Raw genomic sequence first — 13,665 nt, 5'->3', positions numbered from 1 at the left:
TCAAACACACTGCACCTGGGGAGAAAAAGTAGGTTATGCTGCTTTGGTGATAAAAGAAGTTCGCTTCCTAGTGTAACTTGCTGCCTTACACGTCAGCATGTAGTAGCGTCCAAAATCTTGTCAATGATCCCACAGGAAACCTTGTCTAGTGCCTTAAAAGCCAATTGCATCAAAACCAGTAAAGAGAATGTGGAGTTCTTCTTGACTACCTGGAAGTGAATGTCTTTCCAGAAACCATGACTTGAAATCTTTGAATGAGATTTGGCAAGACATTTGTATCACCTTTGAGAGAAAAGGGCAGCCCACCCTTAGAATAGTCACTTCAGGAAGAAGTTCCTTTTTCACTTTGCTTACTTTATAGATATACACATGATATACTTTTTCATTGAAAGCTTTAAAATCAGTATTAGAATGCAGCTGAAAACCACAAGTACTTTTGGAAACACAACTCCTCGGGAAAGTAAAGGATCCAGAGTGACAATATGTCATAAAATTTCCAAGCAGATAAACAATCTGGGAGTATCTAGACCGACTGCAGGATGTATTTGAAAGCTAATTATGCTGAGACAACCTTAAAATTGAACCACAAATTCATCATCCTTTCTTTGCTGTCAGAGACAGCATGGATGATGCAGAGCTCACCTCAAAGATGACCTCATTGACTTGAGTGCAAATGAAATGATGATTCCCATGCCTAAAACCACTCCAAAATTTCCACTTCTTATTCAATCCAGACTACAAGAGCTCTCTCAGTGAAATTCACTTTTGAATAAAACTGAAGTTCATTCCTACGTTAGTTAACAAATTTGAACTATTTCAGTTTTTCCGGACATTATCATTAAAGTTTGTACACATGCTCATAAAATAGAAAAGCAGATACAACCCATGGGAATTATCGTCTTTATAGCCCATTCTGGTGAAGTAATAAATTTCCAGTATAATCAAATAATCTGCATGAAAATGTTTGGTGTATACGTGTATTTGGAGGGAGGGGGGTAATCTGTAGCTTTCTCTAGATTTTCAAAGATTTTTGCATCCCCCAAAATGTTCAAAAGTATAAAGACTAACAACTACCGTTCTATGCTATGGAGCAGTCCTTTAAGACAGTATGTAATTACCATGTCAAGTCACAGGTCATTTCTAACATGCATTTAATCCAATATCACCTTGTAAACTAGTAGTTAAGTTTTCAAATGTGATCTGACCCAAGCCCTAAAAAATTGACCAGGAAATTCCTATAAAATTAAAACTATCTTTCCAAGTTTGATGCATTAGAAGTCTACTTAAGAAATGTGGGGCGCCTGGGTGGCACAGCGGTTAAGCGTCTGCCTTCGGCTCAGGGCGTGATCCCGGCGTTATGGGATCGAGCCCCACATCAGGCTCCTCCGCTAGGAGCCTGCTTCTTCCTCTCCCACTCCCCCTGCTTGTGTTCCCTCTCTCGCTGGCTGTCTCTATCTCTGTCGAATAAATAAATAAAACCTTTAAAAAAAAAAAAAGTCTACTTAAGAAATGTGACAGCTGAACGCAATGGGCCAGACCAGATCCTGGGCCAGAAGAACCTTAATGGGAAAACTGGTGAAATCCAAATAAAGCTTAATGAACCGTAATGTACCAATATTTGTTAGTTTTGACAAATTTACACCGGTCATATAGAGTCATAACAATGGGGAAAGTGGGTGAGGGAAATATAGGAATTCTTTGTATTGTCTTAGCAGTTTTTCTGTAAATTGAAAAACATTTCAAATAAAAAGTCGATTTTTTTTTTTTGCAAAACTTCCACTTGAAATTGTTAACAAGCCTCGATCGCACATTCAACATATATTAATGGAGTACACGGGCACTGTTCTGTGTGCTGGGTACATGGTGCTGAACAAAATGGATCCAACCCTTTCCTCAGGCAGCTCAGAGACTAGTGGGCAGGAAGACCATTAAACAGTCACAGCAATCACCATAAATTGTAACTGCAGTTTGTAGTAAGAGCCGTAAAGGAAAAGTACAGAGGAGAGAGATGCAAAACTAGAAAGGCCTCTCCGAGGCCCTGGCAGTGAAGGTGAGACGTGAGGGATTGCTAGGAGCCAGGCAGGCAGGAGCACCAGCAGGGAGGAAAGCGGGGGCCGGGAGCACGTGCCACTTTGCCCGAAGCATGATCAGGGCATGCAGAGTGTTGCCATCTGAAGAACTGGACCCCGCAGGACCTTCCGTGTAGGCTGGGTTTAAGTTTTTATAGTTTTCCAAAGAGATATGGAAAGCCACTTAAAACTTTAACCAGAGGAATGATCCAGTTAATGATTCTGAAAGATCACGATGGCTGCGGACTGGAAAGGAGCATGACAAGAAGCTCCTGTTCGAGTACTCACATTAAAAAAAAAAAAAAAATTATGAGGAAATAAAAGTTCTCAGCTTCAAATATACTTTTTCTGAAATGTCCCTGGTAAATACTAATGTCATCTTAGATGCATATATTGCTTCTTCAGAACCTGTCACCGTTAAGTCTTGCAGGGAAGATGGTGTTCCAAAGGGCTCCCAAATCACTTGACCTGGATCTTTCCTCAGGAAAGACTACAACTCAACATAGATATGAACAAAAATACAAGACAGATACCAAAGTCTTACGACTTAGAGCTTAGCAAGGTATCGGCAGTAAAAATTTGCAGCTCTGACCCCCCTTAGGAATCTCGGCTTTCACAAAAGATAAAGAATTCTTAGTCTGTCTGGTTTTTAAGATCACAAAACCATTATTGACACCTCACTAGTGCCATCTTGGCATTAGCCCAGGACTAAATATAGAAAATTCCAGACTGCACAAAAGTGTAATTTTCAATACCTCTTTAAAATATACAATGTTAAATGTCATCCTCAATTACTGTACCTTGAGCCTGAAGGAATGGGTGTGTTGTCCTATCTGACCTAGAAAATGAAATATGTCTTCCAAACTTGATGTAAGCAGTTGCGCTTCCATAAAACTTAATACGCAGTCTGCAGTACTGGCTGGGTACTTTTAAACAGAAGTCCCTAGGGACTTATACTCTCAACAGACACTTGGATTTCCTTAGTTTGTAGGGATATACTATCTGTAACCTCACTCAATATTATCGAGATACACTCTAAAAACTATCAGAACCAGAAGAAAGAAAAGATTGGAGCTTGATTGAAGCCTATGATTTGATATAAAAAAAAAACTTTCTTATGCAAAGCTCTGTGAACTAAACAGCTATTAAGTTGACTGTCCAGCCAATTGCCCCCCTTCCCCGGAAACAACTCCCCCCCCCCGGCCCCCACAGTCAAAAGGGTTACAGGAGAGTTTCTGGCAGCATGATTGTTTAACTTGACCCTGCCCCAAACCACCAGTCAATAGAATCAAGAGTGTGCACTTGACCCAAATTGGGCCAAAGAGTCCCTTTCTCCGGGAATCTGGATTTAGAAGTAAGAGATTCTTGCTCAATCTGTCTGCTCTCTCGAATAGAGGACACGTAAACACTGGAACTGCTGGCAGAGGCTATTTTCAACCATTTGGACAAGGAAATTGAGAAAGCCAGCCTGCAGGAAGAGACAAGAATGGAGAATGTGTGCCAGAAAAAAGAGATGAAAGGCAGAGAAAGAGGGCTTCCTGTTTTCCCTATCACACTCCAGGACCTGCTGCTACCTTATCCCACCTTATGCCTGCCCCCAACATCCATGGGACACTCCCAGTCTTCCTTTCAACCACTTCCGTTTTTGTTAGAGCCAGCTCGAATGGAATCTTGCAACTAGAAACCAAACAAGCCCTCATGAACACTCCAGGTCTCTCCATTTTATTTAGTCTCAAATAACTGAGAACCAGCTTGCACAAATTTTTTAAGGCAAGATCTCTGAAAGGGGAATCTAATTCCAGCCTCTCAGAGCAGATAAATGCAACAAAATTAAAAATGCTTATCCTAAAATGTTAAGCAGAAGAGAAGCAGGGCACAAAATTGTGTATATATCAGAATTATAACTACACTATAGTTTATATTTGTCAAAACTCAAGAAGTGAAGCCCTATACACATTAGGAGGAAAGGAAATTAGCCAAAATAATAGTAGTTGGGTTAGGGTGACAAGATTATTTTCCGTTTTCTCTATATTCGTCTCCGTCTGTAAATAAACACTTTATAACTTAAAAAAATTAACTCCAAAGATTATGTATAAATATGTAATGTGTTTATAACCTAATGATGCATTTTTTAAAGTAGAACATAAAGTACTCTGTTATGTTTACTGCTACATAAATAGCCCAAAAAGAAACTGTCCCTTTAAGACTCCCATATTAAAAAAACATTGCAACTTCCAACAGACAAATTCCAAATTAATCCTCAGCCTTCACTTTCTCTTCACCTGTTTGCCTTCCCAATTCTGTCTAACCTTATTTGCCCCATCCCATGCTGCCCATCTTCAAATGGGATTCCATGCTCCCCCTCCCCCACTCTCTCATACCTATTCTCCCACACCCCTGGAACCCCTCTGGACTCCCTTCCACTTTGAGGTCTGCATATCTTTATCTCCAGACATGCAGACCCATCCTGTCACTCATAGGCCCTAGATTTGTCTCCTCTCTTTAGAATAACCTCATCACAAATGGCCTCCAACCCATTTCAAACTATCCTTAGGGGCAATCCAGGTAAGTATTACATACTTGTATACTTACCCTGGTGATTAGAGCACCGGACAAGCCAGAAATGGATAAGGAAGGAAAGGCTACGTCCAATAATAAAAACCACTGTGAACTTGGACAATTCGTAAATTATCTTTAACATTGCTATAACACAGCTTCCAATAACAATTCAAAACACAATGCTGGATATGGGGGAAAAAAGTGGTAAGTCACTTGTCACCAGGAAAAAGTGAACAGAGGTCTCTGATGGTGAAACCAATTCTACTGGTTTCCTCCATAATCATGAAGAGCTTCCATATATTGAACTGGGCATTGTGCCAGTCATTCGGTAAACATCACCCTACATAATCCTCCCATGACCTGTGAAACAGCTACTGTTATTCCCATTTTACAAGAACAAAATCGTTGACCTGAAGAGCTACTTGTGCAAGTTTTTTTTTTTTAATATTTATTTATTCATAAGAGAGAGAGCAGGGGAAGGGGCAGAGGGAGAGAATTTTCAAACAGACTCCTCACTCAGTGCAGAGCTCCATCCTAAGAACCTGAGATCATGACCCAAGCCAAAACCAAGTCCAACCCTCAACCTAGGGTAGTGGGGAGTCTGCTTCTCCCTCTGCCTCTGTGCTGTCTCTCGCTCTCTGTCACATAAATAAATAAAATCTAAAAAAAAAAAAGAAGAAGTAGTAACAGAGCAGGACCCTGTGGTCTTGCATTTAGACTTCATGGCCTCACACAGGCCTTAGATAGACTTCCCAAAGAAAGTAAATCTGTGAATTACTTTATAATGCTAAACCCACGTGTTAGCTATTAGTAGTAGTAGTATTTTATAATACAAATACCCAATTTACATGTAAATTTATATTTTGAATGAAAAACGCCAAACGAAGAATTGTAGAAATGACCATGTTATCCAACATTACTAACATGCACAATGACATTCAGTATCAACACAGCCCTTATACGTTACACAGTTAAAAACTATGTTACAAAGATTTCTCAATACTACATATCAATGGTAATTATAACTGTTTACAAAACACTACCTGTCATGTACAAAGAAGCATAAAGCTTATTATCAGGGTAAAACAGAATACGAACTGGGAGAAATATTTATTGTGTTCATTTCACTGGTAAGACAATTTTATAACTTACTCCATTAGAGTGGAGCAACATTACAATTTTATAACATTACACCAGTTTAGAGTGTGTGTTACATATTATACCATGAAGACCAATGGCAACCATTTCAAAGGTGGGGGAAGGACCACATCGTATCTCTTACAATTCTAGTAACTTGTACGACTGTGTATTAAAAAGAAAAAAAAAAACAAACCTTTCCTCCCCCATCCCCACCCCCGCCATTCAAGCACAGACAATGTGACGAAGAAAGTAAGAAGGACAAAAATGCAGAAGTTACAACCACGAAGGTAAAGCGATCACAAAATACCATTTGGTGTATTCTCACTCTCTGAACAGGCACATCTATTCATAGCTGGTGTATTTTTTCTTTCCCTCCAATTGCTACCATCATGTACTCTTTCTTCTTCTGTGTGAAAATAATTAACTCTCCAATTTCTCCAAAGGAAACTATAATCATTCATTCATTAGTACAATAAACTTTATTGAGCACCCAGAATGTACTAGACATGTTGCCTAAGAGGAAAATAAATAAATAAAGTCAGTCCCTGCCCTCCCCAAGCTCTGTGGGTGAGACAGCCTTGTGTAAAGTAAACAGCCGAAAATAGTGTGCTAACTGCTGGAGCAGAGGGGAGTATGCGGTATTACAGGAGCATAGAGGGAGGATTAACCCAGCCTGGGGCAAGCAGGAAGCTTTGCAGAGGACAGCACGTCTAAACTCAGCCTTTAAAGATAAATAGGAGCTTTCCAAAGAGTGATGAAGGAGACACAGGGAGAGGAAACCATCTGGCATAGAGTAAAAAGGCCCCGAGGAGCAGAAGAGCATGGAGACAATAATATTACCAAAGCGACGAGCTCCTTGATGGGACTAGGACCAGGGTTTGTGGAGGCCATGCGAGCTATGAAATTAGAAAACAAACAAACAAACAACTGGGCTGAAAATCCAACAGCTTAAGTAGATTAAGGTGCTTGAATATATGGAAGACTGTGAATACATTACATTTATTAGAAATATAGAGACCAATGAGAGAAATGTTCAGTATGAAATAAAAAGAATTTGTACATGTCTAAGGGTATAAAAAAGACTGAAAGGATAGTGTTAACCAAATGTTAATACTAACCACCTCTAGGTGATGGAATTATGAGTAATTTTGTTTTAATCTCTCTTTGCTTCTCTGCCTTCCAGATTTTCTGCATTAAGCATGCATTACTTTGGCAATTAGTGGGGAAAATGTGTGCTAAAATAGAACAATGTAAGCTGGGCTCAGATTGTGGCATGCTAAGGAGTTTGGACTTTATTCCACAGAAAATGAAGATTTATTCCAGGCATTTGATCAGGGATGGGAGATGAACAGATTTGCATTTTAGGGAATTAAATGTTGTTACGGTGTGCAAACTGGATTGGAAGGGTTTGAGGCTGGAGGAAGGATGTGATGGATAGAGCTAAGTCAGTGCCAGTAGGGATGGAAAACACATATTTGGGGAAGAACAGATAGGACTTCTTAACTGAATATAGAGTAAGAAAAAAGGGTAGAGGTTTGAGGATAACTCCACGTTTCCAGGCACTTGGTTAGATGCAGATATTGGAAGCTAAAAAGCATAATAAGAAGGAAAAGGCATATTTTTTTGTTTTGTTTGTTTGTTTTTAAAGATTTTATTTATTTATTTGACAGAGAGAGCCAGAGAGCCAGAGAGAGGGAACACAAGCAGGCGGAATGGGAGAGGAAGAAGCAGGCTCCCAGCGGAGGAGCCTGATTGGGGCTCGATCCCATAACACCAGGATCACGCCCTGAGCCGAAGGCAGACGCTTAACGACTGAGCCACCCAGGCGCCCCAGAAAAGGCATATTTTAAGGATGCGCTGATGAATTTTGTTTTATGTGTGACACGCTGAGAGGACATCCAGGTAGGAATTCTAGCAGGATGTTTGAAATGGTCTTGGTTCAGGAAAAGAGGACCTAGATATACAGACTCCTAGGAGATGGTGAAGCCAAGGGACTGAATGAGTTTGCCCAGGGAAAGTCAGGTGAGACGAGACAGCTGAGACATGCTCAGTCTACAGCAGGAGTCAGGGACATCGGAAAGCCAGACGAGCCAGGCGTTGGCAGAGTTCTTTTGGGGGATGGGGTTGTCAGCGCTGGGATCAGAGCAAGGGGAAGAAATTGTACTATTGCAGCCACCAACAGTAAACATCCACAGAACCCGGTCACTAATGGCGCACAGGAAGACAAAAGGCCCACAGGCGCCAAAGACACAGAACAAAGAGAGGCAACTGGTCACCATCTGAGATGGAAGGTGAGGTAGAGAGGCCAAGTAAACACAGTAGCGATCACCAAGTAAGATTGTTCCACGGAGGATGGAACTTTTTTGAAAGCTGTCAAAGCTGGCCTACTGCATGGCTGTCCTGAGGCAGCAACTTCTATACTCTTTTACAAATAGGGACGGTCTTGGAGCCAGTACCTGGCAGGTTTAAGACTAGAATCAACCTCCCAACCACTAGGGCTTAATTCACCACACATCGACATACCGCCTCCTTATGCAAACACAAAAGGAAAGCTCACCCCAAAAATATCAATTATGGAATACAGTAAAATATAAATTGATTTATCCTTTGACTTGACTTAATGGAAGTAACATCTTACAGCATAACCACCTCGTCTTCCGGCTAACTTCCGCAACCCTTTGATCCCACTGAGATTGCAGTCCACTGATCCTTACCACCTCTACCTCTCCGTCATTACCTTGATTTTCTCTCCTCTACTTACCAGCTTTAAATGCTGTGGTCAACCATTACGGTAATACCTCCCTTCATACATTCACTACCCTCTTGCCCCTTTTATTTTATTATACCCATTGGATAATCTGCAACTCTGGTTAAATCCTTCTCTTCACTTGCTCCATGTCTTCATTGTATCAGTAAATATGGCAACCTACTGACTGGTCTCACTTTATATTTGTGGCCAGAAACCTGAAATGGGCCTGGTAAGGCAGCCAGACAGCCTTACTGCATTTCCCCAGTCTGTTCACTCTCCCTACTTAACTATTCACACCTTCTCTCTCTCCTCCAACCACTACCACCCGCTCCCCCACCCTCTCTCTCAGTTGATTCCTTGCTTCCTCTTTGGAGAAAACTAAAGCAACCAAAGAAAACCTCAACTGACCCCCACCATCTTGGTTACCCACCTTCCAGAAACTGCACCCACACCCTCTGCCCTACATCCATGAGATGTCCTTTCTGTTGTGCAATAGATTCCATACCTTCTCTCTCCAACATCACTGATTATTCTTTCTCTATTGAACCATTCTCAAGTGCATGCAAACATGCTGTTATTTCTTCCATAAAAAAAAAAAAACTTCTTAACCCTACTACCCCCATTTCCTATGCACCCCTTTGCACAAAAAATCCTTGAAGAATTGTTTATACTCACATTTCCAAGTCCTCTAATTCTCTTTTATACACATTCTAGTACCTGTACCTTACCTGCTCTTGCCAAGGTTCTAGTCAAGGTCAGCAATGATCCCCAATTGCCAAATTCAGTGGTCAGTTACCAGCTTTCATTTTACTTAATTTTTCAGCAGCACAGGACTCAGCCGATCCCTTCCCCTTAAAACTATTCACTGGCTTCCGGGGTATCACATGCTCCTAGTTTTCCTCCCACCTCCCTGGGACCTCCTTCTTGGTTTCCCACAGTGGTTTCTCTTCTTTCCCCAGCCTCTTAATGTCTGAGAGCCCCAGGGTTCACTCCTTGTTCCGCTTTTCTTCTTTACGCAAATTCATTCCTTGGAGATTTCATCAGTCTTTGGTTTCAAATCCCATCCAAATGCTGAAAAATTCTTAATTTATATCTCCAATCAGATATTTCCTCTGAACTCCAGCCTTACCCCTCATCTCCAATTACATTTAACATTTCCAAAATATTATCCTTATCCCCCGACCCCCTAAAGCCTCTCTACCTTGAAGCTTTCCATACTTCAGCTGTTGGCAACTCAAAGTTGGTCAAACCAGAAAAGACAGGATCATTTTTTGTTCCTCTCTCCCTTGCAGATGCCATATCCAATCCATCAGATACCCCACTTGGCTCTAATTTCAGATACCTGCAGAATCTGACCCGCTCTTCCCACCTGTACTGTTACCACTCCGGTTCCCAGCACCATCATCTCTCACCCAGGTTATAGCAATAACATACATACTAGTCTCTCTTTTCCACCCCTGCCTGAATAGAGCAGTCAAACTGATCCTTTTGAAAGGTATGTCAAGTCACATCACTCCTTTGTCAACACCCCACAAACGCTCCCCAGCCAAAGGACTTACAATGGCCTATAAGGCCCTACTTTACCTGAGCCCTGCACCCATGGTGACGTCATCTCCAACCACTCTCCCAGCTATTCACCCCACTTCAGCCATGCAGACCTCCAGGCTTTTTCTCTAGCCTGCCAGGCACGTTCCACCTCAGAGCCTTGCACTGACTGTTCCCTCTGCCTGGAATATCTTCCAGATGTACACATGTCTAACTTCTTCACATTCTTCAAGGCTTTGCCTAGTCGTGACCTTCTCAGTGAAGCCTTACCTGACTTAAAAATTGCCACAACCTCTACCCTCCTCAGAATCTGTCATTCTTTTTAACCTGTTGTGATATTTTTTTAAAAGCACCTTTCACCTTGAAATATACATTATTTATATGTTTGTTCATTATTATCGTCCGTCTCTACCCATTGAAACTTCAGCTCTAAAAAGGAAAATGTTTTTGTCTGTTTTGTTCGTGGATGTATTCCTGGTACATAGGAGGTGCTCACTTAACACTTGTTGAATGGGTGACACTAGTTCCCTCCCAGGCTGTAAGTAACCCCAGGCTAGACAAATGCTTCAGTCATTTCTGTACCTTGATTGTTATCCTGATAATATCATACTCTGATAATATCATATATATTATAAATTATATACTATGTATGTAATACACACACACACACACACACACACACACACACACACACATACCTTTTTTGTATCAGGCTGACTAATAGAAGTTTTCTGGCAAGGTACTCCTCTTCCTGATTGCCAGGAATGCCAGCACTATGCGTTAACAGGAGGCTGATCATTGATGCATTTTCTCAGAGGCGAGTCCCCACCTACCTCTAAAAAGGTACATGGCATAGCCATCCAGAGATCATCCTTCAGGCCTCACACATGACCAGTCAGAAAACGGGAAAGTCACCTTGCCTTCACATATTATACATTCCTCACCACAGCCTTTTCCTAAATATATCCCTCTGGACTTCCCCCAAGCTGTTGCTCGTTCCTGGTAACAGCTAAATCAATTGACCATATTGTACTGGTTTGCTTCAATGTGTTTGTTTACGAGTTGAAGCCTGCATTAAGGGCAGGATTATTTCATGGTGCTCGGCTGCCTGGCTCCCTTCCAGCTCTCTCCTCTCCTAGTCTCTCATTGTGCAAAATGGCAAGCTCTTCCCACCTCTGAAAGCACGAACATCCTGAAAGTTATTTGACGATCTTGTAATTCTCTGTCCTTGTGAGATGCTGTCTTCACTGAGCTCGTGGCCAGAAGTTAGGTAAGTGCCCATCACAAATAACTATGCCAACTGTATCTTGATCCCCTTTAGCTTCAGTCACTGTCTCAGCCAATGCTCTTCCCTCTTGTCCTATTAGTCTACCGCAAATGATACACGAGCAGTTATTTGAATGAGTCTGAAAAGATAATATGAACATGATTTCATCTAACATGTCACTTTTCCAGGATTCCATTTGGTTTGTTCTTTATTAACCAAGGTTCCATTGTTATAAAAATTACAAAAATAAACTACCCTGAGTCTTGTAATTTCACAGACAGCTTCTCCATTCTCTAAACAACCAAAATCCCATCGTTCCTAATTAAAATATTCAAAGGTAACATCCAAGTAATCTCCACATGGAACACTAGTGCTTCCACTTAAGTTTCTAGGGTTAAAAAAGAAACCCTTTGCCAATAGGGGGGAAAAAGAAGTTTCTGAGTCTATAGTACAAAGACTTCAAACTGCATTCCACAGTGTGTTATTTTCTTTCCAGAAAATTCTAACACTATATAATTACTTTTGTATGGAAAATGAATAATGTAAGCTTCTAAAAACAGCTAGACAGAAACCATCCAAATCAGACAGGCCTTTCCTGAAACCAAATGAAATATTAAATGAGAAAATATCTCTATGAGAACAAAGCTCTTGAATTATTATTAGAGATGGAGCATAGTGGGGGAGAAAGTACCATGGGGAAAAAAAAGTGTTTTCTCCTCTACGTGTCAGGGTTTGCCTGCATCAGAGAAACGGTAACATTGATCAGACCCCAAAATGTCACAGAAAAATACCAATCAGAAACGCATCTAGGATCTTGCAAGGTTTCCGGTTAAAAATAACAGCAAAAACATCAATTAAGCTCCATCTATTGCGACAGAAATGCACTGATAGAGGAAAAGCGAAATCCCACCTGCATGGGAATTAAGCCGCAACTAGTCCCCCAGTTCGGAGAAAAACGAGCTTCGCTCCGGTCGCTGGCTGAACTAATTCCAGCAAAGATAGCCAGTGGGTTTGTGTGTTGGGGGAGGGGGACAGAGTAGAGCGCGCCTCATCGCCCTCCCCGCAAAACTGCTCCAGAAATGTGAAAGCATCCGCGCCGCACGACCTGGCAGAGCCGGGAGAAAGCCTGTGCGGAACACAGAAGCCTACTCGGCTCAGAGGTAGCCGCGACGTGCGACCGGCAGCGCGGGCGCGTGGCCCTATCGCGCCTCCCCCCTCCACCCACCGCCCCCCTCCCCCAGTCGTAGGCACGGGTCTCTGAGGCTCCAGACGCCGGCACTCGGAGACCCGAGCAGGTTCTCCCTCTGTCCAGGGTGGAGGACCTCGCAAAGACATTGTAGCTGGAGTAATTCCCGCGCTGGCAGCGTCTCGACAGCCCGAGCGAACAAGCCGAGCTGGCCTGAGCCGGGACCCAAGTCTGGCTCGGCCGCCCCCGGCCGCCCCCGGCCGCCCCGCGCCCGGCCCGCCGCCCGGCACCCAGCAGGGGCTTGGGGCGGGGGGAGTGCGGCACCTAGGGCTGACTTTCCGCTAAGTAAACAGCCATGGCAGCCTCCCCCGGTCGTAGACAAGCCAGAGGTGAGCCGGCCGACGGCTGTCAGGAGCGCTCACCCGGTAGCCCCCCGCGCCTCCCACCCCGAGGCTGCGCCTGTTAACAAACTCCTGGGAGCAAACGGCCCGGGCCCCCGTTCTCTCTCGTGGTTCAGCACCGAGGGCAACGGACATACTTTTCGCCCCAGCGGCCCCACGGCCAGGAGGGTAGCATTAGCGGCACCGGCAGGGCTGCAGGTGTCCGGACGGCGCGCCCTCCCGCACCCCACCCGCTTGGGCGCCTGGAGCAAGGCAGCCCCGCGGCGTCTTACTTTTCTGGCTGGAGTAACCCGGGTAATAGCCATAGTAGCCGGTGATCCGCAGGATCCGGTCCTCGATGGTAGCCACCCCGTTGGGGGCCGCCTTGACATCCATAGAGAGCGCGGGGCGGCGGCCCCGGGCGCGGCGGGGCGGAGAGCGCAGCGCGGGGCCCGGGAGCTGGTGCAGGTGCTGCCGCCGCCGCCGCCGCCGGTGCTGATGTTGCAGCTCGTGCTCCCGCGCCCGGGCTCTGACTCCACCGCCCGGCGCAGCACCGGCGCCGCATCACAGCGGCGGCGGCGGCGGCGGCGGCGGTGGCGGCGGCGGCGGAGCTGCCCCCACTCGGGCCGGCCTCTCCGTCAGCCTGGCAGCTCTCCCGCCCGCCGCCCGGCGCACTGCTGCCCGAACAGCGCCCCCTCACCTCCGACGCCCACCGCGGCCGGGGCGGGTGTGGGCGCCCCACCTGGCCGCAGGCTCTCCTCGTTAACCCT

At 44.2% G+C, this 13,665-nt stretch overlaps 1 protein-coding gene across 1 annotated transcript in view; it reads right to left on the bottom strand.

Moving 5' to 3' along the window:
* The window catches only part of SLC35F4 (solute carrier family 35 member F4), a 227,331-nt gene extending 213,890 nt beyond the window's left edge, over nt 1-13,441 (bottom strand). The window contains exon 1 of the mRNA XM_087855954.1: nt 13,189-13,441. Coding sequence (XP_087712080.1) covers nt 13,189-13,291 — 103 coding nt within the window. The 5' untranslated portion in view covers nt 13,292-13,441. The remainder of the gene's footprint in view (nt 1-13,188) is intronic.
* Between the last annotated feature and the right edge of the window lie 224 nt (nt 13,442-13,665).

Source organism: Ursus americanus, chromosome 26 (genome assembly GCF_024610735.1).
Source record: "Ursus americanus isolate L20-20 chromosome 26, mUrsAme1.1.p, whole genome shotgun sequence".
In the NCBI taxonomy this organism is placed as follows: Eukaryota; Metazoa; Chordata; class Mammalia; order Carnivora; family Ursidae; genus Ursus; species Ursus americanus.
This window is presented reverse-complemented; position numbering and strand designations above follow the sequence as displayed.